Source organism: Geotrypetes seraphini, chromosome 8, assembly GCF_902459505.1.
Source record: "Geotrypetes seraphini chromosome 8, aGeoSer1.1, whole genome shotgun sequence".
NCBI lineage: Eukaryota > Metazoa > Chordata > Amphibia > Gymnophiona > Dermophiidae > Geotrypetes > Geotrypetes seraphini.
The window spans coordinates 97,302,209-97,326,475 of NC_047091.1; the positions used below are offsets into that span (position 1 = coordinate 97,302,209).

General features: G+C 42.9%; 1 protein-coding gene across 11 annotated transcripts in view; it reads left to right on the plus strand.

Annotated features, from left to right (window-relative positions):
- Window positions 1-24,267, plus strand: part of MYO9B (myosin IXB) — a 256,166-nt gene that overhangs the window by 141,201 nt on the left and 90,698 nt on the right. For all 11 annotated transcript variants that reach the window (XM_033957195.1, XM_033957198.1, XM_033957189.1 and 8 more), the window contains 4 exons: window positions 14,920-15,041; window positions 17,721-17,862; window positions 22,163-22,358; window positions 22,696-22,771. In XM_033957195.1, the coding sequence (XP_033813086.1) occupies window positions 14,920-15,041; window positions 17,721-17,862; window positions 22,163-22,358; window positions 22,696-22,771 (536 nt within the window). The remainder of the gene's footprint in view (window positions 1-14,919; window positions 15,042-17,720; window positions 17,863-22,162; window positions 22,359-22,695; window positions 22,772-24,267) is intronic.

Below are 24,267 nucleotides of genomic sequence, written 5' to 3' on the forward strand. Positions count from 1 at the left end.
TGAAGAGGTGTATCTAATTAAGCTTTGGAATTAACTGGACATTAGCATTTAAAATATTTCCATTCCATTTACTGGATAAATTTCATGCAAGCAAATTTGTGAAAAGAGACAATGGGACACAGTTATACTTTAATCGATCAGCCCTAATTATTAAACTAAAGGTACCTGAATAACTCAGGGTGAGAAAAATAGCTGTTCTAAAGCTTTCCTGCTCAGCGGTATTTTTTTACAGATGGACTTAATAATCTAGAGCTGGATAGCCTACAGGAGATTTTAAGAATATTTTTTTTCTATTTGTGGCCTTAGTATGTTCCAAGAGGTTTTTATTCACCCTGGTGCCCTCCTGGCCATTTGAGTCTATTGTACCAACAGGCTTTTTTCCCTTTTTGCCCTTATTTTGGGGGAAGTTTAGTACATCTGGCCCTTTCTTAATGAGATCACATCTGCTCTTGTACTGTTCTGAGGGGCTTGATGTACTCATCATCCTTGAGGGAAGGATCTCAGCCTGTCATCAGCTAGACTAAGCATTCCTGTAACCCTCTTGGGCATTTGGTTGGGGGAGGAATGAGTTTGGAGGGGAACTGATCAAAGGAGGCCTGCTAGGGATGAGTTCTGAGTCATTAACCAGCCTCTTATCAGCTCTATGGCAGACCAGTGAAAGTACAGTAGGGTACACTGAAAGCTTATGAGTGTGTGTGTGTGGGGGGGGGGAGGGGGGTCTGTGGTGGTAGGAAGTGAATCAGCTTCATCTGATTTAAAGAAGTCATTTCCTGCTTAGAAATAAGGTCTTCAAGCTGAAAGAACCCTTCCTGATAATCAAAGACCAACCCAAACAATCTCATTCCTTCTCACCCTATTGCTTGAGGCCTCTCTTGTGGCGAGGACTGAAAAGGACAGGCACCCTAAGACCACTGAATGCTGTGCAGAAAACCCAAGGTTCTGGGAAGAAAGAGGAAGCTGACCCATTGGGCCTGCTGGCACCAAAGCATTCCCTGCACTAGTGCTGCCCGATTCAGGGAAAAACATTTTGATTCGATTTGGCCTAGTGAATCGATTTTTCAATTCAATTTGATTCGCTTTTCCCACCCAATCAGTTTTCAAATGTGCTGGTGGGTTTATTTTGTAGCTTCTTTACCCCCCCCCCCCACCCCCCCCCTTTGCTCTCTCCAACCCCATGCTGGCACTGTGGTGTAAATAAAATTAACAGAAAAGACTTTTCCTCTCTTTATTATGTCCTAGCTCGTGTTTGCTGTCTTCAGTTTCAAGTTTTGTTAAAAAATTCAATTTAATTGCCAATAATTAAAATGGGTACAATTTAAAACGTTCAAGCACATTGATTACAGTACAAAAGACAAACTAGGCTAACACACTGAAACAAATGGGGGAGAACTATAGTCATAACAGGATAGAGGAATAATGAAGGTAAGTACAGAAGGTTAGGGAAAGATATGGAGGATCATGCCATGATTGGATAAAGTTTGTCTATAGATCAAAGGCATCCTTAAATAAGAATCTTTTGAGTTTGCCTTTGAACCGGTTTAGATTTTTTTTCCTCTCTAATATGGGACGGTAAGGCATTCCAAAGTTGTGGCTCTGTGACGGAAAAAAATTGTTGTGAGGCTTTGTGTTAATTATCTTGAGCTAAGGGATACTTAATAGGTGTTGGTCAATGGATCTCAGCGAGTGTGAACTCTGGTAGGATACACATTTCAAATCGGCCATATTGTAATTACAAAATAGAAAATAACATTATTTTTTTCTACCTTCCACTGCCATATTCAACATTTCTGTTTCTTTCCACCACCATCTCTCTCTCCCTGCCTTGTGCCCTGGGTCAAACCTCCATATTCCCCTTCATGCAGCATCTCTCCCTTCCTCCCCTTCATTATCATGTGCAACATTTCTTTCTTTCTTCACATACACCATCTCTCCCTGCCCTCCACTCTATGTCCAGCATTCCCTCTGTTCTCCATTCGTGTCTCCCCTCCACCAGATGCAGGATTTCTCCCTCTCACTCCTTTCTGCCTCTTTGTTGTATCTCTCTTTTCCTTTTCTCCACTCTATATACAACAATTCTTCCTCTCTCCCCATGTGCAGCAGCTTTCCTCCCCTCCCATCCCCCTGTGCAGCAGCTTTCCCTCCCATCCTCCTGTGCAGCAGCTCACCACCAACCCCCACCCTCTCGTGAAATCTAATATACCTCCAGGCCTTCCAAACAGAGGTGGCAATGGCCAGCTAGCAGAGGCAGTGCACTGAACAGGCAGCTTGCGGCCTGCCCCACCAGGGCTTCTCTCTGCTGTGTCATCAGTGAAACGGCAGACGGAAGGCCCCAGCGGGGCAGGCCGCAAGCTTCCTGTTCAGTGCACTGCCTCTGTTGGCCAACTGCCCCGCTGCTGCTTTAGGAGGCCCAGAGCTATGTCAGATCTCACCGGGGGCAGTGGGGGGTTGTTGGTCGGTGAATTGGCAGTTTTTTCCTCACACGAATCAATTTGAATCGATTCACCACTACACTGCAACCTCTTTTTGCTTTATCTTCCTGGGTATCTCTTAACCAGCTGGGGGGAGGAAAAGAAGCAGCACCCCTTCATGAGACTGTAATAAGCTGTTACAAGCTGTGCCGTCCTTTGCAATCTTTAGTTTTAGTATTATGGTGCTGAGCACCATGGTGTTTTTTAAAAAAATATCTTTATTAATTTTAAAGCTTAAAATAAATGCAACATATTATACAGACATTTTACACTTTAAAAGCACTTAAATTCAATCAAATTATATTTCATAACAAATACATGTATCCTCCCCCCCTTCTATATATCCAACAATTGCACTTAACCATAATTAAATTAAAAGTATTTACCCAACCTGGACGTGTATGTTCAAAGGGCAAAATCAACAATCACTCCTTACAGAATTTTGCGAATGGGGGGGGGGTTATTTTGGGCTGCCTCCATGCCTGTTATTTGAGCGGGGGTTGGGAGAGGTTCACTGTTCATGAGCTGACATATAATGGGTTATCTTTGAAAGACAACCCTCCCCCGCTTCCCTTTCCCCTCACTAACTATTAAAGGGGAAAGGTATTAATATGGGCAGTCTTTAAGACATGTTATTTTACTGTTAACCACAGTTATTAGTAACTAAGTTTCATGGTATAAAATGGGACCTATGCTATAATAGCACGAATAAGTGGTGAAATAACCCATCTTAACAGTAGCCCACATTGATAACTTACCCTCTTAATGTGAAGAGTTTCAGTTTCTGGTAACCAGAGCTGATATTGTGATGTCATAATGCCTAAGAGTCAACCTCATCAATGATGTCACAATGGCTTGATTGGCCTATACATAGCTCAGTTTTATTACATATATCGGTGATTTTGATTTCTAGAGACATTACTCTGTTTTATTTTTTTAATTAAGCGGAGACTTTTATCAATGTAGATTACTTTTAAGAGTTGTTATTTTATTTGTTAACTCTCTAGTTATTAGCAACGAGGTCTCCGTACATAAAATGGGACTATGCTAAAATAGCACGTTAGTGGTAAAATAACCCAACTATGGCTGAGAGACATGGGCTCTGCAGCCCTTTTCAGAGGAAACACAGTGCAGCATTTGCTTTGTGGTAGGAGTCACTTTAGGGCAGTGGTCTCAAACTCGTGTCTTTACTAGTGCTGCCCACTCTTTGCAGCGTCCTCCGGCTTCCCCCCTAGCTTCCGGTCTTAGTTTCAGCTAATTACCGAAGCCTGCAGAGAGGATCGCCGGTGCTGTAACGTTCCTTGCAGGCTGCCATCATCCTCAGCATCACATTCCCTCTGCCGCGATCCTGCCCCTGATGTCAGAGGAGGGGCGGGACCTCGGCAGAGGGAACATGCTGCGGAGGCCAATGGCAGCCTGCAAGGAACGCTACAGCACCGGCGATCCTCTCTGCAGGCTGCAATAGTTAGCTGAAACTAAGACTGGGAGGCCACTGGGAAGAAGGAGGACACTGCAAAGAAGGGGGGGAGGATTTCGGGGGGGGGGAAGATTTATAATCTATAAAGAGATTTACGTCTTGCAAAATTGTTATTTCTTTAATAAGACATTAACTATTTTTTCTGAGGCCTTCCAAGTACCTACAAATCCAAAATGTGGCCCTGCAAAGGGTTTGAGTTTGAGACCGCTGCTTTAGGGTGACTTTGGGGACCATAAAAGGCACGTCTGCCTAACTTAAGGAACAGGAACTTGTTTCTGTGAGCAAGTCCACTAAACACAGGTAAATGTATGTGTGTTGTTCCGTTCGGAATTGGTGCTTTCAAAGATCCCATTTCTGTAGGTAGAGCATTGGATTTGAAAATAGCCCGTTGGATGTTTCTGGCCTGCTGGCTTAATTCTCTTCCCTTTTCCCTGTGTGCTTGGAGACATCATAGTTTAGACTGTGAACCTGTGGGCATTACAGGCATAAGAACATAAGCATTGCCTCTGCCGGGTCAGACCAGGGGTCCATCGTGCCCAGCATCCGCTCCCATGGCGGCCCTCCAGGTCCATGACCTGTAAGTGATCCTTTACCTAAACCTTTTATTCCCTAATCATTTAATATTCTGTATAGTAACCCTCTATCTATACCCTTCAATCCTCTTCTCCTTCAGGAAATCATCCAATCCCTTTTTGAAACCCAATATCGTACTCCGTCCTATCACCTCTTCTGGAAGCGCATTCCAGGTGTCTACCACCCTCTGAGTGAAGAAGAACTTCCTAGCATTTGTTCTGAATTTGTCTCCTTTCAATTTTTCTGAATGCCCTCTTGTTTTTGTTGTCCCCGCTAGTCTGAAGAATCTGTCCCTCTCCACCTTCTCTATGCCTTTCCTGATCTTATAAGTCTCTATCATGTCCCCACTAAGTCTCCGCTTTTCCAGGGAAAAGAGCCCCAGCCTCTCTAGCCTTTCAGCATATGAAAGGTTTTCCATGCCTTTTATCATCCTTGTTGCTCTTATCTGGACCCTCTCGAGTATCGCCATATCCTTCTTAAGGTACGGCGACCAGTATTGGACACAGTACTCCAGATGCGGGCGCACCATCGCTCGATACAGTGGCAGGATAACTTCCTTCGTTCTGGTCGTGATACCTTTTTTGTCCTAGCTCTGTTGTCTTCTTCTTCCTAGTTCAGTCTTGACGACTAAAGTTCATGAGAAAATTATTTTCAGCTGCAAGGACAGGTAAATAGAAGCCCAGAGAGGTTTATAAGTGGTAGGTACAATATAGGCACTTTACTTTTCATCCTTTAAGGAATATCTTTGATCCCTACTACTACTTCTATAGCGCTGCTAGACGTATGCAGTGCTATACATTGGAACATTCAAGGCATGATCCTTGCTCAGAAGAGCTTACAATCTAATCAACAGACAAACATGATAAGTAGGGAGTTGGGGAATTCATCAAGCATGTGAGGAGTTAGGAGTTAAAAGAAACCTCAAAGAAATGGGCTTTGAGCCTGGATTTCAATACAGCCAGAGACAGAGCTTGACATAGTGATTCAGGGAACTTGTTCCAGGCGTACGGCACAGCAAGAGAAAAGGAACAGAGTCTGGAGTTGGCATTAGTGAAGAAGGGTGCTGATAGGAGAGACTTACCTGATGAATGGAGTTCCCAGTGAGAAGTTTAGGGAGAAGTAAGAGAGGAGAGATATTGAGGAGCTTCGGAGTGAATGCATTTGAAAGTCACTAAGAGGAGTTTGAATTGTATGCGGCAATGGATAGGGAACCAATGGAGTGAGAGGAGAGGGGTGATATGGACATAGTGACTGGCAAAATGTTAAGAGGATTTACAGTAAGGTTTAGCAGGGGGCAAATCTTTGTATCCAAAGCTGAGCAAAGAAATCCTCTAACATAGAAACATGATGGCAGATAAAGACCAAATGGCCCATCCAGTCTGTCCAACCACAGCATCCACTATCTCCTCCTCTCCCTATAGGCTAAGGCTCTTAACATTTGCATCTCCTCTTCCTATAGGCTAAGGCTCTTAACACCTACATTAATATTTCAGAGCTTGGCCCGCTCTCCAATGGGGGCTCCCACCAGCCTCGGGGCTCACGAGATATGGGATCTTCAGGTGCCAGTGAGCCACACAATGCAAGTGTAGAGACTTAGCTTATAACAATAATGCTCTATGACCTCACAATTCAGGTGTTAAGAGCCTTATCCTATAGGAAGAGGAGATGCGAATGTTAAGAGCCTTAGCCTATAGGGAGAGGAGGAGATAGTGGATGTTGTGGATGGACAGACTGGATGGGCCATTTGGTCTTTATCTTCCATCATGTTTCTATGTTAAAGAGGATTCCTTTGCTCATCTTTGGACTCAAAGATTTGCCCCTGCTAAACCTTACTGTAAATCCTGGTGCATGAATATAAGTCATGCAACAGAATTTTGGATGGATTGAAGAGGAGAAAAGTGGTTTTGAGGAAGACCTGTGAGAAGCAAGTTAAAGTAGTCGAGGTGAGAGATAAGTGCATGGATAAGAGTTTGGTGTGCTCCAGGAGGAAGGGTCAGATTTTGGTGATTATTATAGAGAAAGATCCCTGAAAACAGTAGGAGAGATTTATGCTAGACATGGCTTCTGTATAAAGATAAAACCCCAGAAACGTGTCACTTTTTAAGCATGCAGCTATCTCCATTTTTGTCTCCATGAATGACTCTAACATGGCCCTCTCCTTCCTCCCCAGCCCAGTTTGGGGTAGGTTGATGCCTCTGTCTGCCTCCCTGCTGCAGGGTTCTAGGGAGATGATTTTAGCAGTGGAGGAGGTGAAAATGTGCTGTAATGGTGAGCTGACTATGTTCTGGGGAAGGGTGTACAGAGTGAGAGTTCAATTCTTGGTGCCTAAGAACATGAATCATTTGCCTTCGGGGTGTGCGCTGAAGTCAATATTTAACCAACATGATGGTACATGGAAAGATCTGATTTTTATCTCTGAAGGAAGGAGGGCCAGACATAGCCAGGAGTTTCTTAAACCAAGGCCTGTAGACTGCACAGAAATATGATAGTATCAGTCTGCTTGATCTGTTTGTTGCTGGTTTAACCAGTCTCACAGCCACCATGAACACACTACTCTGATATGATTCATTCGTGACTGGGCACTATTTACTAGAAGTCGTAGGAGATGCCTGGCTTGTGTAACAAATATCTCAGGCCTGGGGACCTGGCTCTGGAGGAGAGTTAAACACTGCTTTTATTGTTCTATATCTGTCCACATTAATACAACTGCAGCAACTTTTGAAAATTACTTCTCAGGTGTCCTTCGTAGCACTTCAAGGGCAAGAGGAACTTAAAGGGGAAATCATTCAGCCTGGCCCATATGGCAGCACTGGAACTAGATTTAAAAAGTGTGTGTGGGGGAGAGGGGGGCTTGTGTCTTCTATCTTGTCACTTAGGAATGACCGCTTCCCTTTCACCTCTGATTTATATTACTGTGGTGGGAGGGGTGGATTCTCTCTCTTTTCAAAGTTAAGTCTTTTTAAAAAAAAACTGATTTAAAGTCCAAAATTTTTTACTAGCCCAGTCTTTTTCTCCTGGCCTGTGTACTTGGGGTAAAGAGGGACAGAACTGTGTCCTGTAGTTACATGTCTGAATATAATCTGATCCTGGAGCAGTGTGGAATAAATGACTTTTGCTTTTAAAATAAAAAGTTAAATAAATTAAAATCTCCCCCCCCCCCCATATTTTGCAATTCTACACATAATGGTCAGTATGTTTTTAAAATACTGGTAGAACAGAAAAAAGGCAAGAGAGATGTCCTAATCAACCAATATATAACTTTATTGTTAAAAAGTCCCAGCAAGGATCGTCGTTTCAGCATCCAACGATGCCTTCATCAGGGGACATTGAGTAACGTTGGTAGTGGAATTGATGAAGAAAAATGTAAACAAAGCTAGTAGCTTTCAATTCCACTACCAACGTTAATCAATGTCCCCTGATGAAGGCATGGTTGGATGTTGAAACTAGGATCCCTGTTGATACTTGTTGGGACTTTTTAACAATCTGTCATAATAAAACCCTAAGCGCGCATGCGCACTTGCAACTTCGTGATCCTTGCCTCCGTGATCTGTAGCTCCGTGGCAGTGTTTGATGCGTTCAGCTGGAGCCTGCAGCGGTTTGTGTGTGGCGGACCTTTTACCAGTTGCGACGGGCGGCAGCGGCGGTGGACCAGGGGGGTGTTTGAAGCGGCTGTAGGCCAGACGGTAGGTGGAAGCAGCGGGGGCCAGTACGGGGAGGAGGGCAAGCTTCAGCGCTGGAGGCAGGCAGGCAGGCTGGCTTTAGCGAGGCAGATAAGGAGGGAGGTAGGTTGGCTAGCTTTGGGGGAGGGGTGGGATAAAGACTGGAAGGCAGTGAGGGGGGACATAGGAAGGAGCACTGGGGGGCAGTAAAGACTTGGGAAGGGACACTGGGGACACTAAGGACATGGGAAGGGGCACTAAGGACATTGGAAGGAGGCACTGGGGCACTAAGAACATGGGAAGGGGCACTAAGGATATAGGAAGAAGGCACTGGGGCATTAAGGACATGGGAAGGGTCACTAAGAACATAGGAAGGAGGCACTGGGGGCACTAAGGAAATGGGAAGGGGCACTAAGGATATAGGAAGAAGGCACTGGGGCATTAAGGACATGGGAAGGAGGCACTAAGGACATAGGAAGGGGCACTAAGAACATAGGAAGGAGGCACTGGGGGCACTAAGGAAATGGGAAGGGGCACTAAGGATATAGGAAGGAGGCACTGGGGGCACTAAGGACATGGGAAGGAGGCACTGGGGGCACTAAGGAAATGGGAAGGGGCACTAAGGATATAGGAAGAAGGCACTGGGGGCACTAAGGACATGGGAAGGAGGCACTGGGGGCACTAAGAACATAGGAAGGGGTATTAAGGACATAGGAAGGGGGCAATGGGGCATTAAGGACATGGGAAGGAGGCACTGGGGGCACTAAGGACATAGGAAGGGGCACTAAGGACATAGGAAGGAGGCACTGGGGGCACTAAGGACATAGGAAGGAAGGAGGGAGGGAATAGAAAGGGACAATTGTTGGGCCTTAGTGTAGAAAGCGGCCAAGGAGAGAGAGAGACAGACAGACAGACAGACAGCGGAAAAGGAGAGAGAGAGAAAGAAAGACAGACAGACACAGCTACTCTAGCACCTGTTAATGTAAGGGGCTTAAACACTTGTAAAGTTATAGATTGGTTGATTAGGACATCTCTTGCCTTTTTCTGTTCTGTTTGTGCTCTTCCCATAAGGCAAGCACTCTTTCTTTGTTGTTTAAAATACTGGTCACTGAGTTTTTTTTATGCCTGGATGTTCAGTGCCTGAATGTGCAGTGTTTGCTTTATACATGAACATCTGGTTACTGACAATATCCAGACCAGTTCCTAAATACCTCCTGGATAAAGTTAGGACAACCTTTTTGGTGTCTTAAACTTTGTCTTGATTAATCTAATCTTCAATTTCTGGATCACTTTGTGCCTAACTAGGTTCAAGGCGATTTACAAGTTAAGAAGTTCACATTATGTTGTTGAATTACAGTTCAGAATTACAAAGTAAGAGAGGTATACTATGAGATAGTTTCCAAGTTTATTATAAGATTTGATTAATCGCCTATTCCAAATTCTAAGCGATGTACAGCTAAAAATTACAAAGTCAAGGGAAACATACATGACTAACAAAATTATTACTAAACATATTAAAATATCTTTAAATACATAACATAATATAACATGACTAAACATGACTGACAAGACTATTTTTACATACGAGATCAAACAATGGGAAAGTTACAGGAAGAAATACAATTGAATATAAAAGAAACAATTAAGGTAAATAATACATTGGGAAAAGGGGAAGAAATTTATTGTAATTTAAGGAGAGATTAAAAACATAAGAAATTCAGTTAATCACTAAAAGTGTCTTTAAAAAGGATGCAGGAGGTACAGATTTGTAGAATAATACATTCGACAAAAGAGAGACATTGGACTGCATTAGAAATACAAGTGAGTTGGTTTCATGTAGATAGGGTACGATTCTGCTTTTTTAGTTTTGGGAAGGTAGTTTTTGTGGCTTCTGAAGTGATAAAGTACAATCATAGTTGCTGCAGATTAGCATGAAGTGTTTAAATATCTATGGTGTATATGTTGTCAAAAAGAAAAGTCTTCAATTTCTTTTGAAATCTGGGATAGTTAGATTCTGTTTTGATGATTGTTGGGAGGTTGTTCCAGGGTTTGGTGCCAAGATAGGTGAGAAGTGAATTAAATATGCACTTGTATTTTATGCCCTTGGATGAGGGAAGGATAAATTGAAGTGTTCTAAGTATTCTGGATAATGCAGACCAGGAATTGGTGAAAAGATTTATGAGTGGTTCCACAGAGTTTGCATGTAAGATGTGGAACATTACGCATGATAATTTGAAGGTAATGCGAGCATTAATAGATAGCCAGTGCAATCTGCTGTAGTAAGGTGAGATGGAATCATGTTTTTTCAGTTTAAATATTAGTCTTAATGCTGTGTTTTGTATCAGTTGGATTTTGTGCAGGAGGATGAAATTCATGCCAGCATAGAGAGAGTTACAGTTGTCTAGGATGAGCATCTGTGTCAGTATAGCAAAATGACGGTTGTGGAAGAAAAAAAATAAAACCAACAAATTTTTAGATTGAATCAGGTAGGGCAAACTAGATGGACCATTCGGGTCTTTAACTGCCGCCATCTACTATGTTACTATGTTAATCTTAGTTGTCCCATGCTATAGAAAGTTTTTTTTTTTTTCATAGGTTGGAGATCTGGGGTTCATATAATAATAATAATAATTTATTTCTTATATACCGCTATACCAGAATTTCAAAGCGGTTAACAACAACAAAAGTACAAACAGTCAATTTAAAATACAAACTGAAGAAAAGGTTAACAATCTTAAATACAATAAAGTCTATAAGGATGCATCTTTTAAACTAAGTTCCTTCGTTGGGGGTTGGCAGCTGCGAAATGTCTTATTGCCAACCATTGGAAGAACACAGAGGCCCCCTCTTATACTGCATGGGTTAACCGATTGTTATCCTTGGGGAGGATGGAGATAGCTGTGGCTAAAAGACGCCACACCTATATTACTTATTTCCACACATGGAGTAAGTTGGAAGATCTGCTGGATGCACTTTAGGGGATTTCCCTGAACTGGACGTTCTGTTGCCTGCTATAGGGATGGGGAAGGGGGGGGATTAGGGGGTAATTTGGGATGGGGAACATGAGCTTGAGGGGGGTGGGGATGGGGAAGATTAGAAATGGTTGTATGCTGTTGTTTTTGACTTTGGGCTGTGGTAATCTAGTTTTAACTACTGCCTTATTTGTATTGGATTTGTATTTGGTGTTCCATGTTTTTGCGGTATGCTACTATTGTACAATATATTGAAAACTTTTCAATAAAAATTTATATATAAAAAAAAAAAAAGAATGCATCTTTTAAAATCTGAAAGGTAGGATAATAACATAGTTTAAATAGAGGAGTGATAATTAAGGACCGCAACTAATAAAATCATAGTAAATTAAGGCCATAAAAATTCAAGTAAGTTATGGCCTTATTGATCTTAGAGGTTTTGTCAATATTTAGGGAGGTTCTTCAGGGTAGTTTGACAATTGTAGAGACTTTTTGCGAGGTGTCGCTGTTGAAATTACATGACCTAAGCAACTCATGAAGAGGTTGTGTGGTATTGGGGAAAGTGGCGATCCTTGAGGAACGCTGCAAAATGCTTGCCAACTTCTGGAGAATGCTTCATCTTTCCAGACAAGGTATTTTCTGTTTTGTAGGAAGTCTTTGAACCAGTTTAGTATGGGGCCCTCAATGCCTATTCATTTAATTTGATTAAGAGTAGGTAGTGGTTGACTGAGACAAAGGCGGCTGATATATCAAATTGGAGTATAAATGCCTGGTGTCCCAGTGGTCTCAAATTCGCAGCCTGCCAGGTACTATTTTGAGGTCCTCAGTATGTTTATCATAATCACAAAAGTAAAATAAACAGATTCTGGATCATATGTCTCTTTAGCTATAAATTACAATATTATTATTAAGACTTAGCCAAAAGGAATGATTTATAAACTATAAAGAGTTTTTACCTCATGCAAAATTCTCATTTCTTTAATAAGACATTAACTATTTTTTTCTGAGGCCCTCCAAGTACCTACAGATCCAAAATGTGGCCCTGAGTTTGAGACCACTGCTCTAAGCGGTGCAGGAGACTTCTACCTACATTCCTGCCAGTGGGGGGTGCTGTTTCATTATCACATTTTCAATAGCAAGCTATTGGGCGCCTTTTATTGGCTAGTTTGGCGCAGAGATCTGTGTCCAGATTAGGCAGGAGGATTTAGACCAAGTAAAACCTGGTGCAAATTCTCATGCCTAAATTCTTGCCAGGTCTCCCTTACTCTACTGCATGTGAATTCTAGGAACACCCCCAATCCATTCATGCCCCTCCCATGATCGTGCCCCCTTTTCAAATTCGTACATAAAATTTACATGCAAATCCTGGCATCTAAAAATGTATACATAGATTTTAATTGACAGCAATTAGTGCTGATAAATGATTATTAGCGCCCAATTATCGGTGCTAATTGGCTTTTTTATTTTATTGAAAACATTTATATTCTGCTTTAAACCAAAGCGGTTCACAATAAACATACACAGTAAAAATACATAACAATAATTGAGAAACAAAAAACAATAAAAATGGTGGAAGGTGAATGAAAAGAACATTCTCATTAAGGCTTTACAAGACATCGAGGTATGAAAAATACATCAGGAAAAATAAATTTAATCTCTTCATACCAAGATAAAAGCTTGGGTAAAAAAATGGGTCTTCAATAATTTTCTAAACTGTAATAAGTTCCCACAGAATCTCATAATGTCAGAAAGGGCATTCTATAAATCAGGCTCAGCAGTAGAGAAGCATGAATTTCTAGTACTTACATATTTTACTGCAGGGGTGCCCACACTTTTTTGGCTTGCGAGCTACTTTTAAAATGACCAAGTCAAAATGATCTACCAACAATAAAATTTTAAAAAACACAAAGCACACAGTACACAGAGAAAATGTTAGTTATCATTTATATTTGGGGGTGGGGTTCAAAGAGGTCAAGGCAGTGGACTTTAAAATATGCAGTGTCACCTCAGTAACAACTATACAAAAATAGACAAATATAATAGACAAATATACCCCCCACCCCTTTTACTAAACCACGATAGCGGTTTTTAGCACAGGGAGCTGCCTGAATGCCCTGCGCTGCTCCCAAAGCTTATAGGCTCCCTGTGCTAAAAACTGCTATCGCGGTTTAGTGAAACCGAGCCATAGTGCAAAATATAGACTGCAGATAAAAATTTGGACACCATTGCTGTCTGGTGATTTCATGAGTCTCTGGATGCACTTCTTCTTTTGACTGTAAATCCAATATTTCTTTCTTTCTGCCTCCTGCATGCTTCCTCTCCTCCAGACCTCATTCCATTCCCCTACCAACATCTTTCTTCCCCTCCATGAGTCCAACTTTTTCTTCCTCTCTCCCTGCCCCCCCCCTTTCTTTGTCTGTCTTTCTCTCTCCCTGCCCCCTTTCTTTCTGTCTGTCTGTCTTTCTCTCTCCCTGCCCCCCTTTCTTTCTTTGTCTGTCTTTCTCTCTCCCTGCCCCCCCCCCTCCCCAAGCCACCGCAACCAATTTTTCCCTGCTTCCTCGACACCAGGCGCATAAAAGCGCCGGGCCCACAAGCCTTCCCCACGATGTCAATTCTGACATAGGAGAGGAAGTTCTGGGCCAGCGATTGGCTGGCCCGGAACTTCCTGTCTGACATCAGAATTGATGTTGGGGGATGGGTAGGGGGGAGTAGGCTGTGGGCCCGGCACTTATACATGCCTGGCCTGGCGTTGGGGAAGCAGGGAGAACAGAACACAAAGGCAACGCAAGTCTATCGCACGATCGACTCTCGTTGCCTTTGCGATCTACTGTTGATCACGATCGACCTTTTGGGCACCTTTGTTTTACTGTATACCTTTTGCTGGTATCAAGCAACAAATGGTTCTCAGATTTCAGAACTCTCATTGGTTTATACACTGTCAGAGATTTAGCCAAATAATGTTTCAGGATATTATAAATACTCTGCTGGACAAGTGTCAAAATTTTAAATTGTATCTGAAAATGTATCGTTAACCAACGTAATTTTTTCAAGATCTGGGAAATGTGCTCATATTGGGACATACCCATCAAGACCCAAGCTGCTGAGTTCTGAACAGTTTGTAAAGCTTTGATCCAAACAGCCGGTAAACCCAGATGAATGCCATTACAGTAATCAAGTTTTGACAAAGCCATCATTTGTAAAATTTGGCGAAAGTCCCAATTCAAGAAAATAGTTTTCAAATGTGATAATTTTTGAATAGCACAATATGCAAGTTGGAGCACCTTTGATATCTGAGCTTTTAAGGATAGTTTAGCATCTAGAATAACACCTAATACCTTTATCTCATCCCGAATTCTAATTAAATTGCCTGGTAATTGGGCGCCTATCCAAATTTCTACATGCAATTTTGAGCACCATATATAGGATTAGGCTGTTTACCTGAGGTTTCAAGAAACATTCTCGCTATGCGCAATAATTCACTCATCAGGTTTTGCCAGAGCAACAAAATCGGTGGTGATCATTCATCCATTATAGCATAATGCACTGCTTTGCTATTAGGCATTCTTTGTGTAAAAAAAAAAAAAAAGTTGTTCATGTTATTAAACAAGTTCTTCATCCTGCCCTGGTGGCTTGGTTGCTTTCAGTCCCTTCAACCACTTTTAGATTTGCATTTTCTAACCTTACCGCCTTGTGGGAACGTCCATGTTTGAGATACCTCTGGCTCCATTTTTCTGTTGTCTTTAACGGTCAATATTTCCTTAATCCTACAGGAAGAGTATCAGAGTGAGGGGATCAGTTGGCACAACATTGACTATACCGATAATGTGGGTTGCATTCACCTGATTAGTAAGAAACCCACAGGCCTCTTCTATCTCTTGGATGAAGAAAGCAAGTAAGTGCACAGACTCTATCTGGAGGTATTGATGCCCCTGTATAAGACTTTGGTGAGATCTCATTTAGAATATTGTGTACAATTCTGGAAGCCGTACCTTCAAAAAGATATAAAAAGGAGTCGGTCCAGAGGAAGGCTACTAAAATGGTGTGTGGTCTTCATCATAAGGCATATGGGGACAGACTTAAAGATCTCAATCTGTATACTTTGGAGGAAAGGCGGGAGAGGGGAGATATAATAGAGACGTTTAAATACCTACATAATGTAAATGCGCATGAGTTGAGTCTCTTTCAATTGAAAGGAAACTCTGCAATGAGAGGGCATAGGATGAAATTAAGAGGTGATAGGCTCCGGAGTAATCTAAGGAAATACCTTTTTACAGAAAGGGTGGTAGATGTATGGAATAGTCTCCCAGAAGAGGTGGTGGAGACAGAGACTGTGTCTGAATTCAAAAGGGCCTGGAATAGGCACATGGGATCTCTTGGAAAGAGAAAGAGATGATGGTTACTGCAGTTGGGAAGACTAGATGGACCATTTGGCCTTTATCTGCCATCATGTTTCTATGTCCTCTGCTGGGGAGGGGCTTAGTAGAGAACAGCTGAGAACAAATAGAATGTGGTCTCCTATACTAGAGCAACACTAACTTCAGTGTCCAGAAATGTTAAAATTGGCACTGCTATGTAGACCATCTAGGTTGGAGAGAGAATATCCAAGTTAGAAAGTTTAGAATTGGCAGGTATTTGTGAAAAACGTGTATTTGGTGGCACATACCTGTATATTGAGAACAGCCATTTTACAGAAAGCACGTAAAAAAAAGGTACATCACTCAGGGCTCTGGATTTGAAGATGCCAGTACTTAACCATACAGACAGGGGATTTTGCATGTCTGCATGTCTGTATGGTATTTATGTATATAGCCATCAGATTTTGCAAAACTGCACAGTCAAGGAGCAAAGCTCCAAAATTTGCTTTTAAACAGCAGAGAGGTGTTTAAATGCTTAATTACCCACCATACACAGACACACACACACCACCCCAGGTCCAAGTGAGTAGTTAGGTGACAGCTATGTGGGAGTGTCCTAAGGAACCTGGCCAATAGGAGTCCTAGGCCACTCCCAGTGCTTCCCAGTATGCACTGGGAGAGAGCCCTAAGATTCCGGTACCTAAAAGCTTGCAACTACAAAGAGAGCACAGCTTTCTACAAGAAGTGTATGCCTGCTGTAAACTTTAAAACACAACTTTCATTATTCTTAATATCTAAAGAAAGCTGGATCTTCAGAAGTGCTTCAGTTGGCTTAAATTGCACCATTCAAGATGGTGCGCCCAATTCATTATCAATCCACCAGTGACTCGAGAAGGAATGAGGGGACACTCTTAGGAGACATCCTTGACACAGCTGGAGAACAAAACATGTTGGGATATTGATCAGATAAATTTCTATAAAATGATTAAAAAATTTTCATAAAAATAATAGAAAGTTGAAGTCATGAAAGTGGATTGATGACGAATTGGGCATGAGGAGAGTCTCTTTCAATTAAAAGGAAGCTCTGGAATAAGGAGGCATAGGATGAAGGTACATAAGAATTGCTGTACTGGGACAGACCGAAAGTCCATTAAGCCTAGTATCCTATTTCCAACAGTGGCCATCCCAAGTACCTAGCTAGATCCTAAGTAGTAAACAGATTTTATGCTGCTTATCCTAGGTAAAAGAGAATAGATTAAGAAGTAACCTCAGAAAATACTTTTTCACGGAAAGAATATTAAATGTTTGGAATGGCCTTAAGGCGGAGATGAAAAATGTACCTGAATTCAAGAAAATCTTGGGATAAGTACATTGGATCTCGAGAAGAAGGGATAGCCAGAACCCAGTATGTGTCACTTAAGGAAAACTTGTACTGTAAAATACCGTAACTGAGGCAAATCCAACCTGTAAACTGTCTGTGTGTCAATTAGAATAAAACTTGCACTGTAAAGATAACAAGAGTAAATTGTAACCAGTTAACTATAAAGTACTTCCCTGAATTTGGAACCCCCACGAATTTTGAAAAACCGCAAATGCGGTTTTTCGCCTGTCAAAAGGCAGGGGAGGCAGGAGAGGGCAGCTGGAGCACTGGCGAGTGAAGAGAATCACTCGCGGTCTGCTCCGACCGCTTTTTCCTGTAGTAAAGTCGGGCTACACCAATCAGGAGCTGCTTTGACACGCAGCTCCTGATTGGTGTAGCCCAACTTTACTACAGGAAGAGAAAACCGTGAATGAGCGAGTCTGCGATTCGCGAACCGCAAATTCGTGGAGGAACATTGTATATTAGTATTAGGCCCCTAGTATGTGTCAAGGTAGGATAAAAACTTGTATTGTAAACTTGTACTGAAATTAGGCAAATCCAGTATAAATCGTAACCTGTTAACTATCTATGTTTGACCTGTAACCCGTTCTGAGCTCTTTGGGGGGACAATGGGATAGAAAATGAAATAAATAAAGTCCATATGGTCTTTATCTGTTTTCATTTTTCTCTGTTTATTTTACAGCAACAATTTTACACACAATTGCCATTTCAAAATTGATGCTTAGCGTCCATATTTTTCAATCCTAATTTTTGGTACACTTTCTTGAATCTACTCCACGGTGTAGTTTTTTTTTTCATTTCCACTCTGTTCTTTCTCATTTGATTTTTAATGCAGTTTCCCTCATGCCACTCACCAGACACTGTTGGCCAAGTTTAAACAGCAGCATGAAGAGAACAAGTTTTTTGTGGGGACACCAGTAATGGAACCTGCTTTTGTCATCCGGCACTTTGCAGGGAAAGTGAAATACCAGATCAAGGTAGGTGCTACAGTTCTCCCTTCCAAAGAGTTTCCAACTTGCTCCTTAGAAACTTAGAACATAAGAACCAGAGAGGCAAGATTGTGGAAAGGGACATGGTAGCACAGTAGTCTCTAAGACTCAGACCTAGTAGTCCAATTTTGTAGCTCCATAACTAAACTAAACTAAACCTTAAGTTTATATACCGCATCATCTCCACGGATGTGGAGCTCGGCACGGTTTACAAGAACTTAAAATATAGGAAGAGAAGGGAAAAAAAAAGGTTTACATGAACTTATATATAGAAGAGAAGAGTAAGGGGGGATAGAATTACATTTTAGTGAAAAGCCAGGTTTTCAGTTGCTTGCGGAATAATTGGAGGGAGCCCAGGGTCCGCAGCGGGGTAGTAAGGTCGTTCCAAAGACCTGTGATTCTGAAGAGAAGGGATTTTCCCAGTTTGCCTGCATAGCGAATACCGTGTAGAGAGGGGAAGGATAGTTTATACCTTTGGGCAGGTCTGGTAGAGTCAAGATTCGAGGAGTTATAAGATAGTGGGATTAAGGGAGGAAGGATGCCGTGAATGATCTTAAAAGCCAGGCAGGAGCATTTGAAATGGATTCTGGAAATCACTGGGAGCCAGTGAAGTTTGGCTAGAAGTGGGACCAGAAGATATGAATTTGTTCACCTGAAGGATGCAGCACCATTGGAAGGCAGATAGAGAAAAGTGGTCGTGAAGCTTTGGGTCGCTTGTGCCTGTGTGGTATGCATGGGCTCACTGATATGCATGTGTGTCACTATGAGGCACACTCTACCCAGTGGAGCTTCACAGGACCTGAGCAATTTAATTTTTCAACAGATGTTTATCTCAGACCCCCAACTCAACCCCACTCTAGGGTGCATCTCCTTATCCTTGGTCACACCAGCTGTATGTGCATAACTTTACCTTCATACAGGGCTTGCGGTTTTATAAAAGTCTGTCTATGTGGGTAAAACATTGCTTTATGTGCAGAAATGGCCTTAAATATCACCCAAATTTTAATAACATTGATATAATAAGATTTGGGCAACACAGAAGCCTGTATCTTAAAATATTCATTATTTTTATATAAAATAAAGTGAACATTTTGAAAATGAGTATTTAAAATTACATCTCCAGGCCTAAAATCTTTTTGGTGGGCCTGGAGCTTTATTTTATTTATTTTAGACTTTTATATACTGCCTATCAAAGTTATCTGGTCATAGCCTGAAACTTAGTGGCAGCAGGTACAGGACAAATGTCGGGAAGTTCTGTTTCGCGCAACGCGTGGTGGGTGCTTGGAATGCACTCCCCGGGGAGGTTGTGGAGGAGACTACTGTACTGGGATTCAAACGCAAGTTGGATGCACACCTTCTTGCATATCATATTGAGGGATACGGTAAATCTGGGTCTCCAAAAAGGAGTACTTAAATGGGCCGCCGCGGGTGCGGATCGCTGGACTAGATGGACCTCGGTCTGATCCGGCGAAGGCGTTTCTTATGTTCTTATGTTCTTATCTAAGTGGTTTACAATCAGGTACTCAAGCATTTTCACTATCTGTCCTGGTGGGCTCACAATCTATCTAACTGGGGCAATGGAAGATTGAGTGACTTGCCCAGGGTCACAAGGAGCAGTGTCTGATTTGTGGCCTAAAGAAGGGTTCTTGTTAACCCTTCAGGCATGCTTCTTCAAATATCTGTTAACATTAACTGGCACACTGATACAAAATGACAGGGGATTTCCATGGGAGGAGAGCAGAGAGGCTCCGAAGGGAGCAGCTTTCCTAAGCATAATCACTGCATCAGGTTTTAGAGCTGGAAGAATTGAACCTAAATCAGGGCATCCCAAGAACTAAGAACTAGAGAATGACACGGTGAAAAAATTGGTCCCCGTCACCGCCCCGTCCCCGTCTCACCATCCTCTGCACCGCCCCGTCACCGTCATTCCCTTCACCGCCCCGTCACCGCCACTGCCACCCCATTCACCGCCCCGTCACCGCCACTGCAACCCCATTCACCGCCCCGTCACCGTCACCGCTGCATACATAACAGCCTCAAACGGGTACGATTTTATATACTTTTCTAATATCTCCCCTATGTATCTGCCATTGCCCCCCCTGTGTCCATATACCATCCCCATGGCATGTCCCCTTTTTGTCTCTGTCCCTATGCCCCATGCACATAATTTCCCCTCTTTCTGTTACCTTCCTGTGTCCAGATTTCCCCTATCTTCCTCTTCCATACCAGTGTGTCTCTTCTTTTCAACCCCATCTAGCTTTTTTCCCTCTTTCTTCCCCCCCCCCCTGCTTCTAGCATCTGGCTCACCTGCCTGTCCTTCCCTTTCTTTCCTGCTGTGGGTTTTTCTTTCCGTTTTCATCACCTTGGCCCAGAATCCTTTTCCCTTTCACTCCCTCCTTACAGTCTGAGCCGGGAACACGGGTGATCGCACGGTCCTCGCAGCCCCCACCCGCCTGCCCAATCGATCCTAGTGTTTAGCCAGTTCTCTCCCTTCTCCTCACCTTAATTTGCAGGCTTTCTTTTTCAGCGACCTGCACGCTTTCCCAAAGAGCCGCACACGCGCGGCTGCTCAGTGTTCAATCTTCTGCTCTGCTGCAACTTCCTGTTTCCGGTTGCGTCAGAGCAGAAGATCGAAACTGAGCAGCAGCGGCTCTTTGATAGCGTGTGGGTCGCCGAAAAAGAAAATCTACAAACTAAGGTGAGGAGAAGGGAGAGAGCTGGCTAAACACTAGAATCGATTGGGCAGGCGGGTGTGAGCTGCGGGGACCGCGCGATCCTTCATGCCTCACTGCGGGGACAAGACCCATTCACCGCCCCGCGGGCGGTGAATGGCCTTGTCCCCGTCGCCGCAGCGACTGCTAGTTTTCTTCCCCGTTTTCGGCGGTGACCCGCGGCTAAAATGCGGTGGCCGCGGGTAAACCGCCACCGTGTCATTCTCTACTAAGAACCCCTGATGCAGACATAACACTGAAACATGGCCTGTGTTGGGTCGTCAGTACAGTTTGCTTCATCATTGTTATGGCAAAATGCACTTTCTTTGCTTTGCTCGCAGTGTTGTTGATTCCTTCTGTTCTGGCAAAGAGCATAAGAAATGCATTACTGAGCCAGACTAATTGTCTTTCAAACCCAGCATCCACTTTCCAACAGTGGCCAGTCCTAGATCAGAAGTACATGTCAGGCTCCAAAGAATTAATCTATTTCTCGTGATAAGTAATGGCTTTCCCAAGTCTGTCTGGCTATTAATGATTTATTGACTTTTCCTCTAGAAACTTGTCTAAATCTTTTATTAAATCCAGTTGTGTTAACTGCTCTTATCCCATGTTCCAGGAACAAATTCCACGGTTTAGTTATGAAGTGGGTGAAAAGATGTTACCTCCAATTACTTTCAAAAGCCCTGTTTTTATTTATTTGGGTTTATTAACTGCTTTTTTCATGAAGAGATTCACCCAAAGCAGTTTGCAATACATTGAATAGTAATCAGGTACTCTTAAGTATTTTTCCTATCTGCCCTGGCAGGCTCATAATCTGGTCTGGGGCAGTGGAGGGTTAAGTGACTTGCCCAGAGTCGTAAGGAGCAGGCTGGGATTGAACTCACAACCTTGGGGTGCTGAGGCAACATCTCTAACCATTAGGCCACTCCTCCCCTCTTTACTACCTGTTAGTATAAGGCTGCCAACTAGATCCCGATTTGCTGGACAGAGTTGATCCAGTCCTGGGCTTGCCCCAGTGCATGCTGGGACTTGTGGTCTTGCTTTCAGAATGCAGTGGAAAAATCAGAACTACAAGTCCCTGCATATCACAGAGTAAACCCCGGACTGGATTGACCCTGTTCTGCGAATCTGAATCCAGTTAGCAGTCTTATGTTAGTGTCATGGAATGGCCTTATTACGATTTGAAAGTGTGAACCACTGTTAACTATTTACTCAATTTCTCCCCAGTCGTGATTTTATAGACCTCAAGGTCTCTGGCCACTAGCTGAGGATTGTCACTGGGGTGACTGAGCACAGAGGGTGAAAGGCTTAACAATGGAGACCAGTGCCCTATAGAGTTGCAAATGTAGGCTCATGATGATTGTAATCCTGATAGAAATTTGTTCTTTTGTTAGTCCACCAGACTAAACTGGCGGACCAGAAAAATGAACAATTTGTTAGCCTAAAAAAAGCAATCATTTCTGCCCTGTTACTTTGCTGGATTTATTCTAACTCTTTGTTTCAGGCTTGGATTAACTAAATTTATTCTTAATACCCCAGAGTTTACCTTGACCTTTCTGACTACACATTTGCTGTAGGATTTCCGGGAGAAGAACACAGATTACATGAGGCCAGACATTGTGGCCCTGCTGAGGAGCAGTGATCGTGCCTACATCCGGGAGCTGATTGGCATGGACCCTGTGGCTGTGTTTCGCTGGGCGAGCCTTAGGGCTGCCATCCGAGCCATGGCTGTCTTCAACCAGGCTGCACGGGAGCGGGCTCAGAAAACTGCAGGTACCAGTTGGTGTTTAATAAACCTTTTGATTTCAAAAAAACTCACATAATATTCTAGGATAATTAAGTCATTCCAGTCAATTATGTGTCTCATAAATGGTACAGTGGGTTAGGATTGCAGGACATGTGGTTTGGGATATTGGTAAGAGCTATGGAAGAGCATTGCCCGGGTGGGGTGCAGAATTTTCTCTTGTTAAATTATTTCTAATGAAGTCTGTAAGGTTTAGCCCCCCAAATGTAAGGTTTTGGAGGGGTAATGTTGAAACGGCAAGCAGTCCATGGTGTCTAACCAAACGTATCTTTCTAAAGTGTCTCTGATTACTTGCTATGCTAACAGGTGTGGTACGGAAAGGCCCCCGAGTCCCTCTTGGAGAACTACAGAGAGCCAACATTCAAACGGAGAAGGTTTACCGGTGAGAAATTTAGGGTGTATGGTGTACCTGAAAGCATCTCAGAAGCAAGCAAGGAAGGGAGTATAGCATTGATCACCTACTGAATGTTAAAGATTTAACATTTTTGATGTATTTCTGGGATGTTTGTGCACTTCTTGTGAGACTGTGATCCACCTTGAGCCAGGGAGTTTGGTTAAGTGGAATAGAAACGACTAGACTAGATTAAATTAGATTTTTCTAATGCCTCAGCAATGGGTGGGAGCACCCAGCTGGCCACGAGAGTCATGAAATTTAGACTTAAAGCAGGGTCTTAGCTACAGTAACAACGTCATGAATGGTAACCACACCAGCACTATCTGTTTAAGCCTTAGGCCTGCCATTCAGCTATTTCTTCATTTAAAGGCTGAATATCGCCAATGAATGGATACTTTTTAGTGCCACCCCCTCCCCCGACCCAACCTGTTAAACAGAAAATGTCTGGTCATGTAGCAAATAGTTCTGTGGCAGTGTGCTTATATATAGGCACTCAAAGGGCACCTAGATACTCGTAGTGAAAGAAGGCGCCCCCACTACTTTCCATTATTAAATACTATTGTAAGTTGTGAAATGCAAGCTTAAAACTTAGGAGCATAGGCCAGCCATATTGCTGATGTAAGTACTTGTGTCTAAATGCCAGAAATACGTATAACTTAACAGTACTCTACATGTTACATGTGCAGTTCCCTCACATCCTCCCAACTTTGTGTCTGTGCCCATCTCCCTAATTCTATAAACTTGTGAGCATTATGTAAAGCTTAGCATGTGCAAGTTATAGAATAGTGATATTTGCATGCAAAACTCGGTTGTTAAATTAGCTTCTAATTGGCGTTAACAACCAAGAATTGGCTATAATTTGCCGTTACAGATGTAACTACCCTTAGTCGGTATTCTACAGATCGAGCGCTCAAAATTCATAATGTGCAACTGCAAGGAGGCAGGGGCAGGTCAGCGGCATGCCTAGCATTTATGCGCACAGGTTATAGATTGCCATCAGCTGTGCGCCTAACTCAGCGGTCTCAAACTTGCGGCCCTCCAGGTGCTATTTTGCGGCCCACAGTCTGGATGCGATGATCGAATGTCGGCTCCTTTGCCACGGTTGTTTTTCTGTTCAAAGCTGCGGGTGGCGGCAGCTCCTCGCGTGATCCGCAACCTGCATCGGGAGCCAAAAGACGTTCATTATTTTTTCTATGGCCCTCCTAATACCTACAAATCCAAAATGTGGCCCTGCAAAGGGTTTGAGTTTGAGACCACGGGCCTAACTGAACGCAGTTAGGTATGAGAATTTACACCGGCCATTGAGCTAGTGTTAGCGCTCGTGCCTACCATCAGGAGTGAAACTGCAGACTTTCGCTAGTATTCTAGAATGGAAATTACACGTGTAATTGTCAAGGTAAAAATTATGCTGAGCACCCATCATCCTGATGCCTTACTCCAAGCAACCTGTAGAGATTTGCCACCTAGAGGTGCATCTGTGCCAA